Source organism: Bison bison, unplaced genomic scaffold, assembly GCF_000754665.1.
Source record: "Bison bison bison isolate TAMUID 2011002044 unplaced genomic scaffold, Bison_UMD1.0 scf7180017864241, whole genome shotgun sequence".
NCBI classification, from domain to species: domain Eukaryota; kingdom Metazoa; phylum Chordata; class Mammalia; order Artiodactyla; family Bovidae; genus Bison; species Bison bison.
In genome coordinates this window covers 3,007,797-3,021,336 of record NW_011494813.1, presented here as the reverse complement: position 1 = coordinate 3,021,336, position 13,540 = coordinate 3,007,797, and the positions used below count along the sequence as shown (strand labels likewise).

General features: G+C 38.8%; 1 protein-coding gene across 10 annotated transcripts in view; it reads right to left on the bottom strand.

Moving 5' to 3' along the window:
• The window catches only part of EYA1 (EYA transcriptional coactivator and phosphatase 1), a 361,166-nt gene that overhangs the window by 82,629 nt on the left and 264,997 nt on the right, over window positions 1-13,540 (bottom strand). For all 10 annotated transcript variants that reach the window (XM_010846960.1, XM_010846962.1, XM_010846961.1 and 7 more), the window contains 2 exons: window positions 4,310-4,449; window positions 2,785-2,868 (listed from right to left, as the gene is read on the bottom strand). In XM_010846960.1, the coding sequence (XP_010845262.1) occupies window positions 2,785-2,868; window positions 4,310-4,449 (224 nt within the window). The remainder of the gene's footprint in view (window positions 1-2,784; window positions 2,869-4,309; window positions 4,450-13,540) is intronic.

Here is a 13,540-nt window from a genome sequence, read left to right as displayed (position 1 = left end):
ACCACTAATTCTCCACATACAGCCAAAGGAATTTAAAACACTATATCAGATCTCATATCTCCCCTTGAAGACTTTCAGTGATTTGTTACAGCGCATGAAATGAGATCAATTCTGTTGACTATGGCTGGGAGGTGCTTCATACCTGCCCTCATCCTGGCACCTATCTCTCTTGACTCTATGTCTCTTTCATTAAGCTCAGCAACACTGTCCTCTTTGCCTCTCAAACATTAAACCCTTTCCTGTCTCTGTGCTTGCTATTTCCTCTGCTTATAACACTCTTTCTCCTGATGGGCACATTATCCACTGGACTCTCTAGGTCATTCCGATCTCAGGCTCAAGGGATCATGCTCAGGTAGACGTTCCCCAACCCAACTTTCTGAAGTTACTCTCTCTTCAACACCCATCAACTCATAAAGGATAACCTTACAATTAAATATCTCAAATCATCTATATTTGAAAGCATACATACATTTGGCTTTGGGAAACTATAGAAGATAAAAATTTTTATCACATACCCTAGTATGAAAAAACTAAATACTATGGGTTGAAGTCTTAAAATAGCAATAGTTGACACTGGTAAAAATAAAATTCATAATATTTATAACATTTGGCTTAGATATCATCAAGAATCCAAGTGAAAAATTCTAAGTTGCCATTGGTTTCCATGTTAGGTATGAATTCCATTTATGGTCAGAGAATGACACAAGGCCAGGAAGTCAGGGGATATTCACCACCTCTAAGCAGGCCCCTTTCAATGGCTTAGAGCACACAGATCAAGACAACTCTCCTTAATCAATCTGGCCTCTAGTGACAGAGCTTTTAAAGACTTGAGACTTTCTGGATGGTTTTCAAATGTTGATTTCCTAAGTGTTTCCTTTTCAACACTTTTCTGTGAGTTCCAGGGGCCAGCTCTCTTCCTCCAGGAGTTAGTTGTAGGGCCATTAAAATGGTTCAGTAAAGATGATCTTCAAGACTCTTCCTACTTACTATACTTTGACATTTTAGGCTTTTAAAGGAGCAGTTTTTGTAGAAATAGGGATAGTAATAATATCGATCAAAGAAATAATAAAAATAATGCAACTAATATTTACAGAATCCTTAATATGTGCTAGCCACAAAGTAAAGACTTATTTTGAATGATTGACTCTATGACTTCCGCACAGCAAAGTAAACCATAAACAAAATAAAAAGACAGCCCTCAAAATGGGAGAAAATACTTGCAAATGAAGTAACTGAAAAAGAATTAATCTCCAAAATATACAAACATTTCATGCAACTAAATATCAAAACAACAAACAATCCAGTCAAAAAATGAGAAGATCTAAATGAGAAAATCTAAATCTAAAAAATGAGAAGATCTTCTTCTCCAAAGAAGGCAAACAGATAGCCAAGAGGCACCTGAAAAGATGGTCAACATCACTAATTATTAAATAAATACACATATAAATGCTGGAGAGGGTGTGGAGAGAAGGGAAAGTCTCTTCCACTGCTGGAAATGTAGATTGATACAACCTCTATGGAGAACACTATGGAGGTTCCTTAGAAAACAAAAAATAGCCTTATTTAAAATAATCTGTGTTTTTATTCATTATCTTCTCATAGAAAATCTGTTTAACAATAAATTGGGGGATATTGTGTTTTACAGATATTTCTGACAGACATTCAAATGGTGGAATATTCTAGCTCTTACCAATGTGCATTTCTCTAGCCCTCCCCTTTTTTTGTATTAGGTATATATTTAGGGTTAAGGAGAGGAAGGCTGCACTGTGACAATGAGCATCTCTCCACTTTCACCTCCAGATGCCTACATATCAAGCACTAAATATGTATTTATTGAAATATGATTTATTGAAAGGATGAATTCCTGCAAAGTCTGTAATGAGAGCATGACTATTTTATGAATTATCAATTTTAACAGTTAATGCTGAGAAACGTCTGGAGTCACCAACACATAAGAATTAGTTCCTAAGACTTCCAACCAATACCTCCAAGGATCTAAGACTTGTAATATGATTTCTTTAATGATTAAAAAAATGAAAAATATCATATTCACAGGATAATTTCACTTAAGACACTTTTAAATAACATGACTTTTGCATGAGAAAAAGCTATGGAACCAGCAAGGAAACAAAAAGAATTTCCAAGGTTTTGGGGAACCCAAACACAGAACACTGAATTTAAAATTATATTCATGGAAGGTGATCTGTAAAATTATTCTGTACCTACACCACCAAGATAAGTTGTTGTAACAACTAAGAATTGGATATATTTGTCCTTTGTCATTCAGAGGCCAAATTTTTACAAACTATTCACATAAATTGAGCTGCACAGCAAAGGGACTAATAAAGACATTCATAATAAGTGTTTTGAAAATAAAATACTAACACTGCTAATCATGGAAGACAATATAAAGTGAACTATCTGCTCCCCTGAATATGCTGGGAATAAAGAGAATAAAAACATGTGGCAAATAAAAAAACACAATACAAAAGATCTTTCTATATCATCTATATATTCTACTATTTCACCCTAGAATAGCATCTGATCACCTTTATTCATTGGGGTCTGAAGTAAGAATGTATTTAATTGCATAAAGTTTATCTTTATGAGATATTTATCTTCTTAAGAGCCTAAAAAAAACTCCTTCTGTTAATTTATGGCTTTGTCTTATATATATATTTATTTCAATAAATTAAGTACTTTAAGCCACATTCCCATTTGGATAAAAAATTCAATTCTAGGCAGATTTAAAGAAATGAGCAAATGATGCCTCTTGGTACTCACCCTCCCATATCTGTTGGCATAGGACCCAGTGAGCAAGGAATGGAAAACAATGATTGTCTCGTCCAAGTCCCAGATGAACACCCTCTACAAAGGAAGCACCAAATCAGTGTGTCTTGCCCTTGGCTGAGAAAACTGCTACTCATAACTTCAACAAGGAAAGGTAGTCTTGAAATGGGAGACAAATGAAAAATCTGAATTTACAATTTTTTAAACACAAATGTTCCAAAGTATATGTCCCAGATTTTCTCAGATAAAACCTCAGATAAGATATGAGAATAAACATATCAGCAACACTGTCAAAAATACAGGAAAGAAATAAGACTATATGTTCTTTCTACTTCTGTAGTCACTTCTCAGTCTTAGTTCTAAAGACATGGAAAATAAGCTAAAACGAGTTTGTTTATAATTCCTAAGATAGAGGGGCAATCAATGAAAAATCATTCAGTTGATCTTTTCTTTGCCTTTGATCACTGTTCATTAAGAAGCGTTAAAATAACTAATCTTATGGCTTATTCTTAATAAACCGAGTATCTAAAAATTGTATATAAAAACTAAAACTTTACATCATCTATTCACCTTGTATTACCTACTGGGATGTTATCAAATGGATGGTATATTGTTCCTGCCTGATTTTATTGAGATTTCAGAGTTAATAACTTAAGTAGACATAACCTGCATGCTCTTGGCATACTCTTGGGGTTTTTAGAATTGAATTATTGAAGGAACTCATTTCAAAAAGATCTTTGAGATATCACCAAAGGCTTCCATATTCTGCTTTTTTCTTCCCAACCCCACTCACACCAGCACATATTCATACACGCAAGTTCTGCTGGAAATCTGTCATCTTTTCAGCCAAAACAATCATGTTTTCTACCATCAGTTTCACTTGGGCAATGAAAAGAAAGTTAATATCAGTGGATTCAACATTTTGAAATCTATCATCCTGTAAAGTTTTAATTAATCTCTCCTGCTTTGAACTCCACCAAAGCATGTTTCAAAAGGTGATGACTACTTCTGTTTAGAACATTCTGGGTTTTCTTCCCCCCAATACACACAGGGTGCCTTTAATTTCCAAGTGAGTTTTATGAAGCATATTTAGTACAACACTTAATTTAACAGCAATGACACAGAGCAGTACAAGAGAATTTTGTCAAAGCAGAATGATATAATTTACGATGTTTCACTAAAGAAGAAAAATAAATGCTTTACCACATGAAGTAGAAGAGAAAACAGAAATAAACAGCTGCTTTACCTTTAATATGAAAAAAAGAAAAAAACTGGCTTATTTATGTTGATATGGAACGTAAAGCAGTAACAAAGGCATTCGGACACCTTACTCGTAGCAGGTATACAGAATCCGCATTTTTTTTTTTTATTTTATTTTTTAACTTTACAATATTGTATTGGTTTTGCCAGTGGGATGATTTGGGAGAAAGGCATTGAAACATGTATAAATATCATATATAGAATCTGCATTTAGCTTCTAAATCACTTGATATTTACTTAGGCTTTGGCAACAACATACCTCAAGATCAGAATCCGGAGGAGGAGAAGGGTTATTGTTTCTTCGGCCCCGTCCACGTGACTTCCCATCTGAACCTCGACGCAATCGATCAGAATCTGAATCTTTAATAGGCGTTGAGGGGCTGTGGATTGTACCGTACTCTGTGGAAATACAGGAAGGATTCTCATCTCTTGTTGTATCACCATGGTGTCAAGATTAACCTTGTTCTAATTCACAGGGAAGTCGGAAGAGTAAAGCACGTTTCATTCTGCTCAAATTCTCCATTATCTTTTACTGGCATTGGTAAATAATTTAAGAGGAAGTTGATGCCAGCCTTGCTTAGAAAAAATGTGTGATTAGAAATACTTAAAATTTAATGGAAGATGGGAGACAACAGGTTGTATGAAGTTGGAGAGACTTCCTTTGTGGCTCTCTGCGATGAAACAATGCTCCCCCATCTCCAGGTCCACCTGCTCTCTCATCCCACAAATGGCCCCTGGCCACATTGAGAGGTCCACACAACTGCCTTACAGGGGCTCTTCCAATGACAGAAAGCCTTCTGGTTCACGGAAAGAAATGAAAGAAAAAGCCCTGGGCCAGGGAAAACAGAATCAGATAGATTTATCTTTGAAAATTTAAATTCTCCATTTTCTCCCTCATTTTATGTGAGAACAAGGGGGTGGGCAAGATGAGGAGAGCTGACGTACGAGCAACGCCACACTCTGCATGCTATTTGTCACAGGCTCTTTCTGTGTCTTAGTCTCTTTGAACCAAATATCCCAAACCAGGCAGCACATTAAAGTCACTCATCCAGGAAACTCAGATAAACCATGGAAACAATTGCACAGAAGCCACAAAATTAAAAACAACCCCCAGCATGCTCAGAGGAAGAGCTGGACAGTGGTTGTGGAGCTGGGAGGAGACTCTTACCCTGTTTCCAGAAAACAGACATCTACTCTTACCCCAGGTACGTTCTTTTCATAGTCCATCCAGTTCACCCATCAGACATCTCTACCCACACTAACTCCAGGTGTGCTGACTCCCCACAAACCTCTTTGCCAGATCACTCTACTAGATATGGGTTGAAATCTCTCAATCTAATATGAGAAATATTATTTTCATAGAGACAATGACACTACATCTCACCAAACAGAAAACTGTAGAGAACAGCTAGAGACCTGGTAGCCATTGTTAACTGGTACTAAGTTACTGTACCAGTTACTCTATCAACTGAACAACAGTACAGCTGTACCACACTGACTCTACCAGGACCTTCCATGAGTCAAACTGCATGGTCTCAGTATAACCTCCAAGTTGAAGTGCTTCTGCAAAGCCTTAAGAGTCAGGGTAGATAGGAATGGACTTTGACAGATTAAATTTCATTTCTAAATCACAAGAGACAGCTCGATGTCTCTTGTTTCACCTTAAAACCTAAGTGGTCTCTATCGCTTTTAGATGTAGTTTCTCCATGTCCTCTGGCACAGCAAACCAGAATGCAAACTTCCTCATATAAACTAGTCATGTGATTCTTGCACCCAGAAATCACCATGAGGACTTAACAAAGCTACTAGTTAATTACAGCCAGAAAATCTAAAACAATGCCAGTCAACGCTCAATTTATGTTAATCAAGATGCATTTCTGAGCTAACTCGTCTGGTAGAACTGTTAGAATACAGTGCTGCCTGATAAGCATTCTCTAAAATCTGTATTAGATTCTTTTCCTGCAGAGGTCGATGTTTGTGGTAAATTCTCAAGATGTTCCAAACCAAGCTTCTCTCTTCCATGTGGCACCCCACTCCAGTACTCTTGCCTGGAAAATCCCATGGACGGAGGAGCCTGGTAGGCTGCAGTCCATGAGGTCGCTAAGAGTCGGACACGAAATGAGCGACTTCACTTTGACTTTTCACTTCATGCACTGGAGAAGGAAATGGCAACCTACTCCAGTATTCTTGCCTGGAGAATCCCAGGGACGGGGGAGCCTGGTGGGCTGCCATCTATGGGGTCGCACAGAGTCGGACACGACTGAAGCAACTTAGCAGCAGCAGCAGCAGGTACTATGCACAAATTTATTTTTTATGGAGCTCATTAGATACAAAGTTGTGTTTTAAGGAAAACATCTTGATCTCTTTTTTCTTTAAATATTGTTCAACCTACATCTCCATACAGAATCTGAATAGTCACTACCCTATACAGAACACACACCAATCTCTTAATAGTTTCAAAATGGCATATTTACTTTGTCTCTGGCATAGCTGACATCTAATTTGCCCGGGATGTCAAGCAATTGTTGTAAAGTCTATCTTGAATGGTGATGAGCTCTCTAGCTATGGAAGTTCATCTCTGTGAAGAAGCTGAAGACACCAAGTAATGTGTCTTAGTTAGTTAGTTCAGCCGCTCAGTCATGTCCGACTCTTTGTGACCCCATGAATTGCAGCACGCCAGGCCTCCCTGTCCATCATAAAATCCTGGAGTTCACTCAAACTCACGTCCATCGAGTTGGTGATGCCATCCAGCCATCTCATCCTCTGTCGTCCCCTTCTCCTCCTGCCCCCAATCCCTCCCACCATCAGAGTCTTTTCCAATGAGTCAAATCATCGCATGAGGTGGCCAAAGTACCGGAGTTTCAGCTTTAGCATCATTCCTTCCAAAGAAATCCCAGGGCTGATCTCCTTCAGAATGGACTGGTTGGATCTCCTTACCACGTGTTTTACACATCGACTTCCAGAAAGAGATCATTTTGTCCAAAAAGTAATTTATCTTACCTAGGTTTTCTGAACCCAGATTTCCTCCAACTGACTGCCTGTTCCTTTACTTCTTGGTGTTTACTTCTTTATCCTTTTTTAAAAACTCAGTTAAATCTTTAAAAATACATGTTGTCTCAATTTGAGAATAGAAAAGCTAGAATGAAATCAATTACTTACTTCTGTAAACCTCCCTCCAAAGAAAACAAACTGAAAGAGCAAAGTTTACAAAAACATTTTTACATCATGTTATGTAGTTTTTCCAGGTGAAGAAAATAAACCCTAAGAGATGGACAATCTGACAGTTTAAAATATTAAAACACACACACATACCCCTCCTTATAGGCCTCAACTTATTAGAAGGAATATGAAATCTGAATAATGCAAGCTTTTTTTTTTTTTTTTTAATTCTTCCTCTTTGTTTTACAGGGTAGTATGAAATGCTTCTACTCTCCTAACCAGCTTTCCTGTCTCTTAGTTCTCCTTCCTCCTACTGGGGCAAAACAATTCAACAAATAATTTAATCTTCTAATCCATCATCTTATGTTTCACTAAAATCCTCTCTGAATTGTTCCACTTTACCCCCACTGAGATAACGGATGTGAAAACATTCAGAAGAGCATTCATTCCATTTAACCAACATTGACTGAATGTTCACACTCTTCAAGCACTATACTAGGAGCCTGAGGTATAACGATGTACCAACCAGGTATGGTTCCTGCTTTCTTGGAGCTTAACATTCAGAGGAGGGCATTGATTCATGAATAAAAATGAGAGATTACCAAACAATATGGAAAAGGTAATGAAATGGGAAAAGTAGACTGCTGGGTGACGACAGAGGAACTCCATGTAATTCAGATATGCAGGGTTAAAGAAGTTTTCTGCTGATGGAAGTCAAATTTGCCAATGAAGAGGGCATATAACAGCTCCGAACAGTCACAGATCATGTGTGAAGGTGCAGAAAGAGAGAGCATGTTGGGACTTCCCTAGTGGTCCAGTGGTTGAGAATCTGCTTGCCAATGCAGGAGACATGGGTTCCATCCCTGGGAAGATCCCACATGCTGTGGGGCAACTAAGTTCACGCACCACAACTGCTGAATCTGTGCTCTAGAGCCCAGGAGTCACGACTGCTAAGTTCATGTGCTAAAACTACTGAGCCCATGCACTCTAGAGCCCATGCTCTGCAAGAAGAGAAGCCCCCATAATGAGAGGCACACACGCTGCAACTAGAGAGCAGCCCCCACTCTCCACAACTAGAGAAAAACCTGCACAGCAACGAAGATCCAGCAGAATCAAAAATAAAATTATTTAAAACAGAGAGAAAGAGAACATATTGAAGAACTGAAAACAATCCATGTGACCTGACTCTATAGAACACAGAGATAAGACTGGAGTGGCAGGCAAAGAATTCAACAAGGAGGTGATGTCATCAAACTTCGATTTTTTTAGATGGATGACTCTAGCTCTAGTGTAGTGAGGGTCCTGGAGACAAAAGAAGACTGAGAAAGGGAGAGATATCCTCACAAGAGGATAACTCAGTCATCAAGATGATGGATGCTGGTGGCCAAGATGCAGGTAGCAGGGATAAAGGAGAGTTACAGATTCAAAGAGGTATTTGGTAGTGAGATCAATTACAATTAGATGCAGGTAGCAGGGATAAAGGAGAGTTACAGATTCAAAGAGGTATTTGGTAGTAGGATAAAAAGGGGGTGAGGATGATGCTCACACTAGTGGTTGGCAGCTTGGCAGATTCCAGTATGAGCATGGGGCTTAGGAAGAAGGGATGGAGAGAAAAATGTAGGTGACAATTCGGGTCCAGCTTTGGACATATTGAAGAGTCTGTGGCATTTGAGTAAGATGTCTGACAGGCTGATAGCTCCAAAGCTCAGAAAAGAAAGGTGGGTTGAGTTTAGATTTGGAAATTGATACCACATGTAGTGGTGCAGAGGTAAAGAATCCTCCTGCCAATGCGGAAGACGTAAGATACATAAGAGATGCTAGTTCAATCCCCAGGTCACGAAGATCCCCTCGAGGAGGGCATGGCAATCCACTCCTGTATTGTTGCCTGGAAAATCCCATGAACAGAGGAGCCTGGAGGGCTATGGTCAATATGGTCTCAAAGAGTTGGATATGACTGAAGAAACTTAGCATGCACACACGGAGTGGAACAAATAGATGTCATTAAAAACATGCAGTGTGTGTAGAAGAAATGGACACAGAATGGTGGGTGAGGTGTGAAAAGGAATACCAAGGTCAGTGCATTATAGATGCAAGAATATGATAGCAAGGAAAGAGGGATCAGTAACTTCAGATCACCCAAGACATAAGGAAAAAGGAAGACTGAATTCAAAAGTACTTTAGAGCCAAAGAGGTCTTTGGTATACATGGTGAACATATAGGTTTGACAAGTATTTAGAAGGTAGATTGGTGGATAAAGATGAGAGAGTAGAAAGTAAAAGAGCAAGCAGGGGGCAAAGCTCCTAAAATATTACCGATGACCCGAAAATGGCCAAATCCAATAACTTTTAGTCTTCAATCTTATCTGACCTCTCTGTGGCTATGCTGGCCACCTGCTCATTTAAACCATGAACCCATTAGAATAACTGGACTTCCCATTCTTTTGTTCATTCTACCACTCACACTGTACCTTCTGTCTCTTTGGCTACTATTTCCCTCTACTTTTTTTTTTTTTTTTAAATGTTCTTGATGTCAATGATACTAAATGTGATCTGCAACAAAAAAAAGAAAAAGGAGTTTGCAAAATCAGAATGTTAAGCAATGCAAGGCAACGGAATGTCTTGCTAAGATTTTTTAAAGTCAGTTCAAGTAAATAGCAAGCTTATTTACATGCACCAATTACATGCTGAAGCAAATCCCATCTCTCACCATGGACCAGTGATAAAAACTGGTGCACAGCCAGCCCCTGGGTAGACTATATTCTGAGAAGCAGTGCACTAGAGTTTCCCTCCCTAGTCCTCTTATCTCGCTATAGGCTCTAAGTGGTTTGTAGCATCTGTAAGAAGGATTTCAATGATAACCCAGGCTGATGATGCTAAAGCTTTACCTCATCTCTTGATCTGACTATCCCACTGTTTGCCAGAGCTCTTGATCTGAATATTCCATGAATACCACAGCTAAAGTTGTTCTAAACTGAATCCTCCATCTCTGTTCTTCAGTCTGATGAGTGGTACATCTATCCAGTTTTCCAAGCCAGAAATTCTTTAGTAGCTCCATCAAATCAAGACTAAGTTCTGTGACTTTTCTGTCCTAAATACTTTTGCTCCAAGATTAGGCCTTCATTATCCTTTGTCTTAATTCTTGCAAATGGCTGTTTCCAAGCCTGCTACCTGCAACCTTTTACCTATCTTCTGCACCACCATGACAGCAAGCTTGAAAACCATTCAATGCTCCAAACCCTCTGGGAGGAAGGGGACAGGAAGATCAGTCTAGATTCTAAGACTCTGACCTGTGGACTCAACTGCCACATTTCAAATCAAGACCTCACTACTTATTAGACTTTGTTCAAGTTATTTTCCTTTTCTTGGACTCAGTTTCACCATCTGTAAAATGGAAATCAATGGCATAAAGTAAAACTACTGTGTCAACGTATTTAGAACCATGCAAGACACTAGCAGAAGGAAGTCCCACTGAGTCACTTTCTGACACCTTATCTCTAACCGATCTGACTTCTGACACATCTAATTATCTTAGCTTTCCACAAGCGCCATGCTGTTTCCTGATTCTGCACACAATTTCCTTTTCTTAGAATGCCTTTTCTCCATACTTACTCCCCTCATCAGTCTGAAAAATTCCTAGTAACCTCTAAAGATCAAGCTCAAGAATCTTTTTTGTGATTTTCCATCTAAATCTTGGTTCTTACTTTGAATTTACATTTATCTCTATTATAGGGTTATATAATTTTTGTAATCACTTATGTTCATTATGTGCTTATGAACTGTGGTGCTGGAGAAGATTCTAGAGAGTCTCTTGGACTGTAAGGAGATCAAATAAGTCAATCCTAAAGAAAATCAACCCTGAATATTCATTAGAAGGACTGGGGCTGAAGCTGAAGCTCCAATACTTTGGCCACCTGACGTGAAGAGTTGACTCACTGGAAAAAAACCCAGATACTAGGAAATACTGAGGGCAGGAGGAGAAGGAGGTGACAGAGGATGAGATCACTGGATGGCATCACTGACTCAAAGAACATGAATTGGAGCAAATTCCAGGAGCTGGTGAAGGACAGGGAAGCCTGGTGTGCTACAGTCAATGGGGTTGCAAAGAGTCAGACATGACTTAGCAACAGAACAATAAATGTTCGTTATAGAAAAACTTGTTTGATTTACTTTAAGCAAATGTCCATCACTCCTGCTCCTAAAGAGCAGCCCTGGAGGTATTTGTTTTATATTCTGAAAGCACAGTAAGAATGAAGAGTACAAAGTAGACAGTTAAAAAAAAAAATCAATGATCAAAAGAATGAGTGTTTCTCTAGTTTTTACTCTATTAAATCTATGAAGATTATCTAATTATTTCTATTGGCAAGTCAAAATATTTACAAGTGGGAAAGAGCTGTAATTCTTTTTAAAGCTTACTTAAAAGTTAATGTTTACATATTCAATCATAAAATATTAAAATCTACACAAGATTATTAAAATTCTACATTTGTAAATACTACCAAAGAGTTCCATAAACCGTTTAAGAGTAAAAAGAAAAACAGAAAACTGGAACTCAGAAGAGTCCATCTAGTTCATCTGAGCTCATAACTCCTACCTGAACCTTGGGGAAGGGATTTCCATATTTTTTAGTCTTCAGTCTCCTGGTTTGTCAAGTTGAGGACGCAACCTAGATTGCGTAAAGTCTGATTATCTACAAATGTACAATATTTACCAAACTGGCTCAGATGGTAAAGAATCTGCCTGCAATGCAAGACATCTGTGTTTGATCCCTGGGTCAGTAAGATACCCTTGGAGAGGGCATGGCTACCCACTCCAGTATTCTTGCCTGGAGAATCCCATGGAGAGAGGAGCCTGGCAGGCTACAGTCCATGGGGTCACAAAGAGTTGGACATGACTAAGCAATTAACAGACATACACACACATACCCCAGCTGTTAGTCTTATTTCTCCCTCCACACACACACACGCACACAGGCTACAGTCCATGGGTTCACAAACAGCTGGACATGACTGAGCGACTAACACATGGACACCCCAGCTGATTTTGTTTCTCCCTGCACACACACCCACCCAACTTAGTTTTTGTTTCTCCCTCTCACTCTCTCTCAGAATAATGGGTCTAAAATACTTCAAGCAACTCCAGCTCTCAGAACCAGCAGGGTTTACTGCATACAGAATCGAGTCCAAACTCCTTACCCAGTTTTATTTCTCATGCCTCCCTCGACATGTTACCTACTTTCTCACATATAGTGCCAAACAGTTTTTAAAAGGATTTTGTCTGTTTAAACTGTGCCAGTTTTGACTACAGCCTTATAAGCACTGGCTGTTGCTGTTTTAAAGATGTCCTTACTGACAGCTCTGCCTGAGAAAGGAAGCCCTCTCGGCTTTCTGAACTTAGAACCAGTTCTGCTCTTCTCCCATCTTAAATATTACAGAAAGGAGAAGTTCTCTTACAGAACAGAGAAGGAGAAGAAGTGAGCAAGTAAAGTAAAAAGGCCATAAATCTTCCAAAATGTCTCCTGGCTTGGCCAACATCGGGGAGGAGATGTGTCGATTTCCGCTTTTCTGCAGACTTTAACAGAGAGAAGAAATACAGCTCCACTCACCAGAACACCGACACAAGCTTCCCTAACCAAGAAACCTTGACAAGCCACCTGTACAAACCCACACAGAGCGAGGAAACGCCACAATAAAGAGAACTCCACAAACTGCCAGAATACAGAAAGGACACCCCAAACTCAGCAATTTAAACAAGATGAAGAGACAGAGGAATACCCAGCAGATAAAGGAACAGGATAAATGCCCACCAAACCAAACCAAAGAGGAAGAGATAGGGAATCTACCTGATAAAGAATTCCGAATAATAATAGTGAAATTGATCCAAAATATTGAAATCAAAATGGAAACACAGATAAATAGCTTGGAGACAAAGATTGAGAAGATGCAAGAAAGGTTTAACAAGGACCTAGAAGAAATAAAAGAGAGTCAATATAAAATGAATAATGCAATAAATGAAATTAAAAACACTCTGGAGGCAACAAATAGTAGAATAACAGAGGCAGAAGATAGGATTAGTGAATTAGAAGATAGAATGGTAGAAATAAATGAATCAGAGAGGATAAAAGAAAAACGAATTAAAAGAAATGAGGACAATCTCAGAGACCTCCAGGACAATATTAAATGCTACAACGTTCGAAACATAGGGGTCCCAGAAGAAGACGACAAAAAGAAAGACCATGAGAAAATACTTGAGGAGATAATAGTTGAAAACTTCCCTAAAATGGGGAAGGAAATAATCACCCAAGTCCAAGAAACCCAGAGAGTCCCAAACAGGAT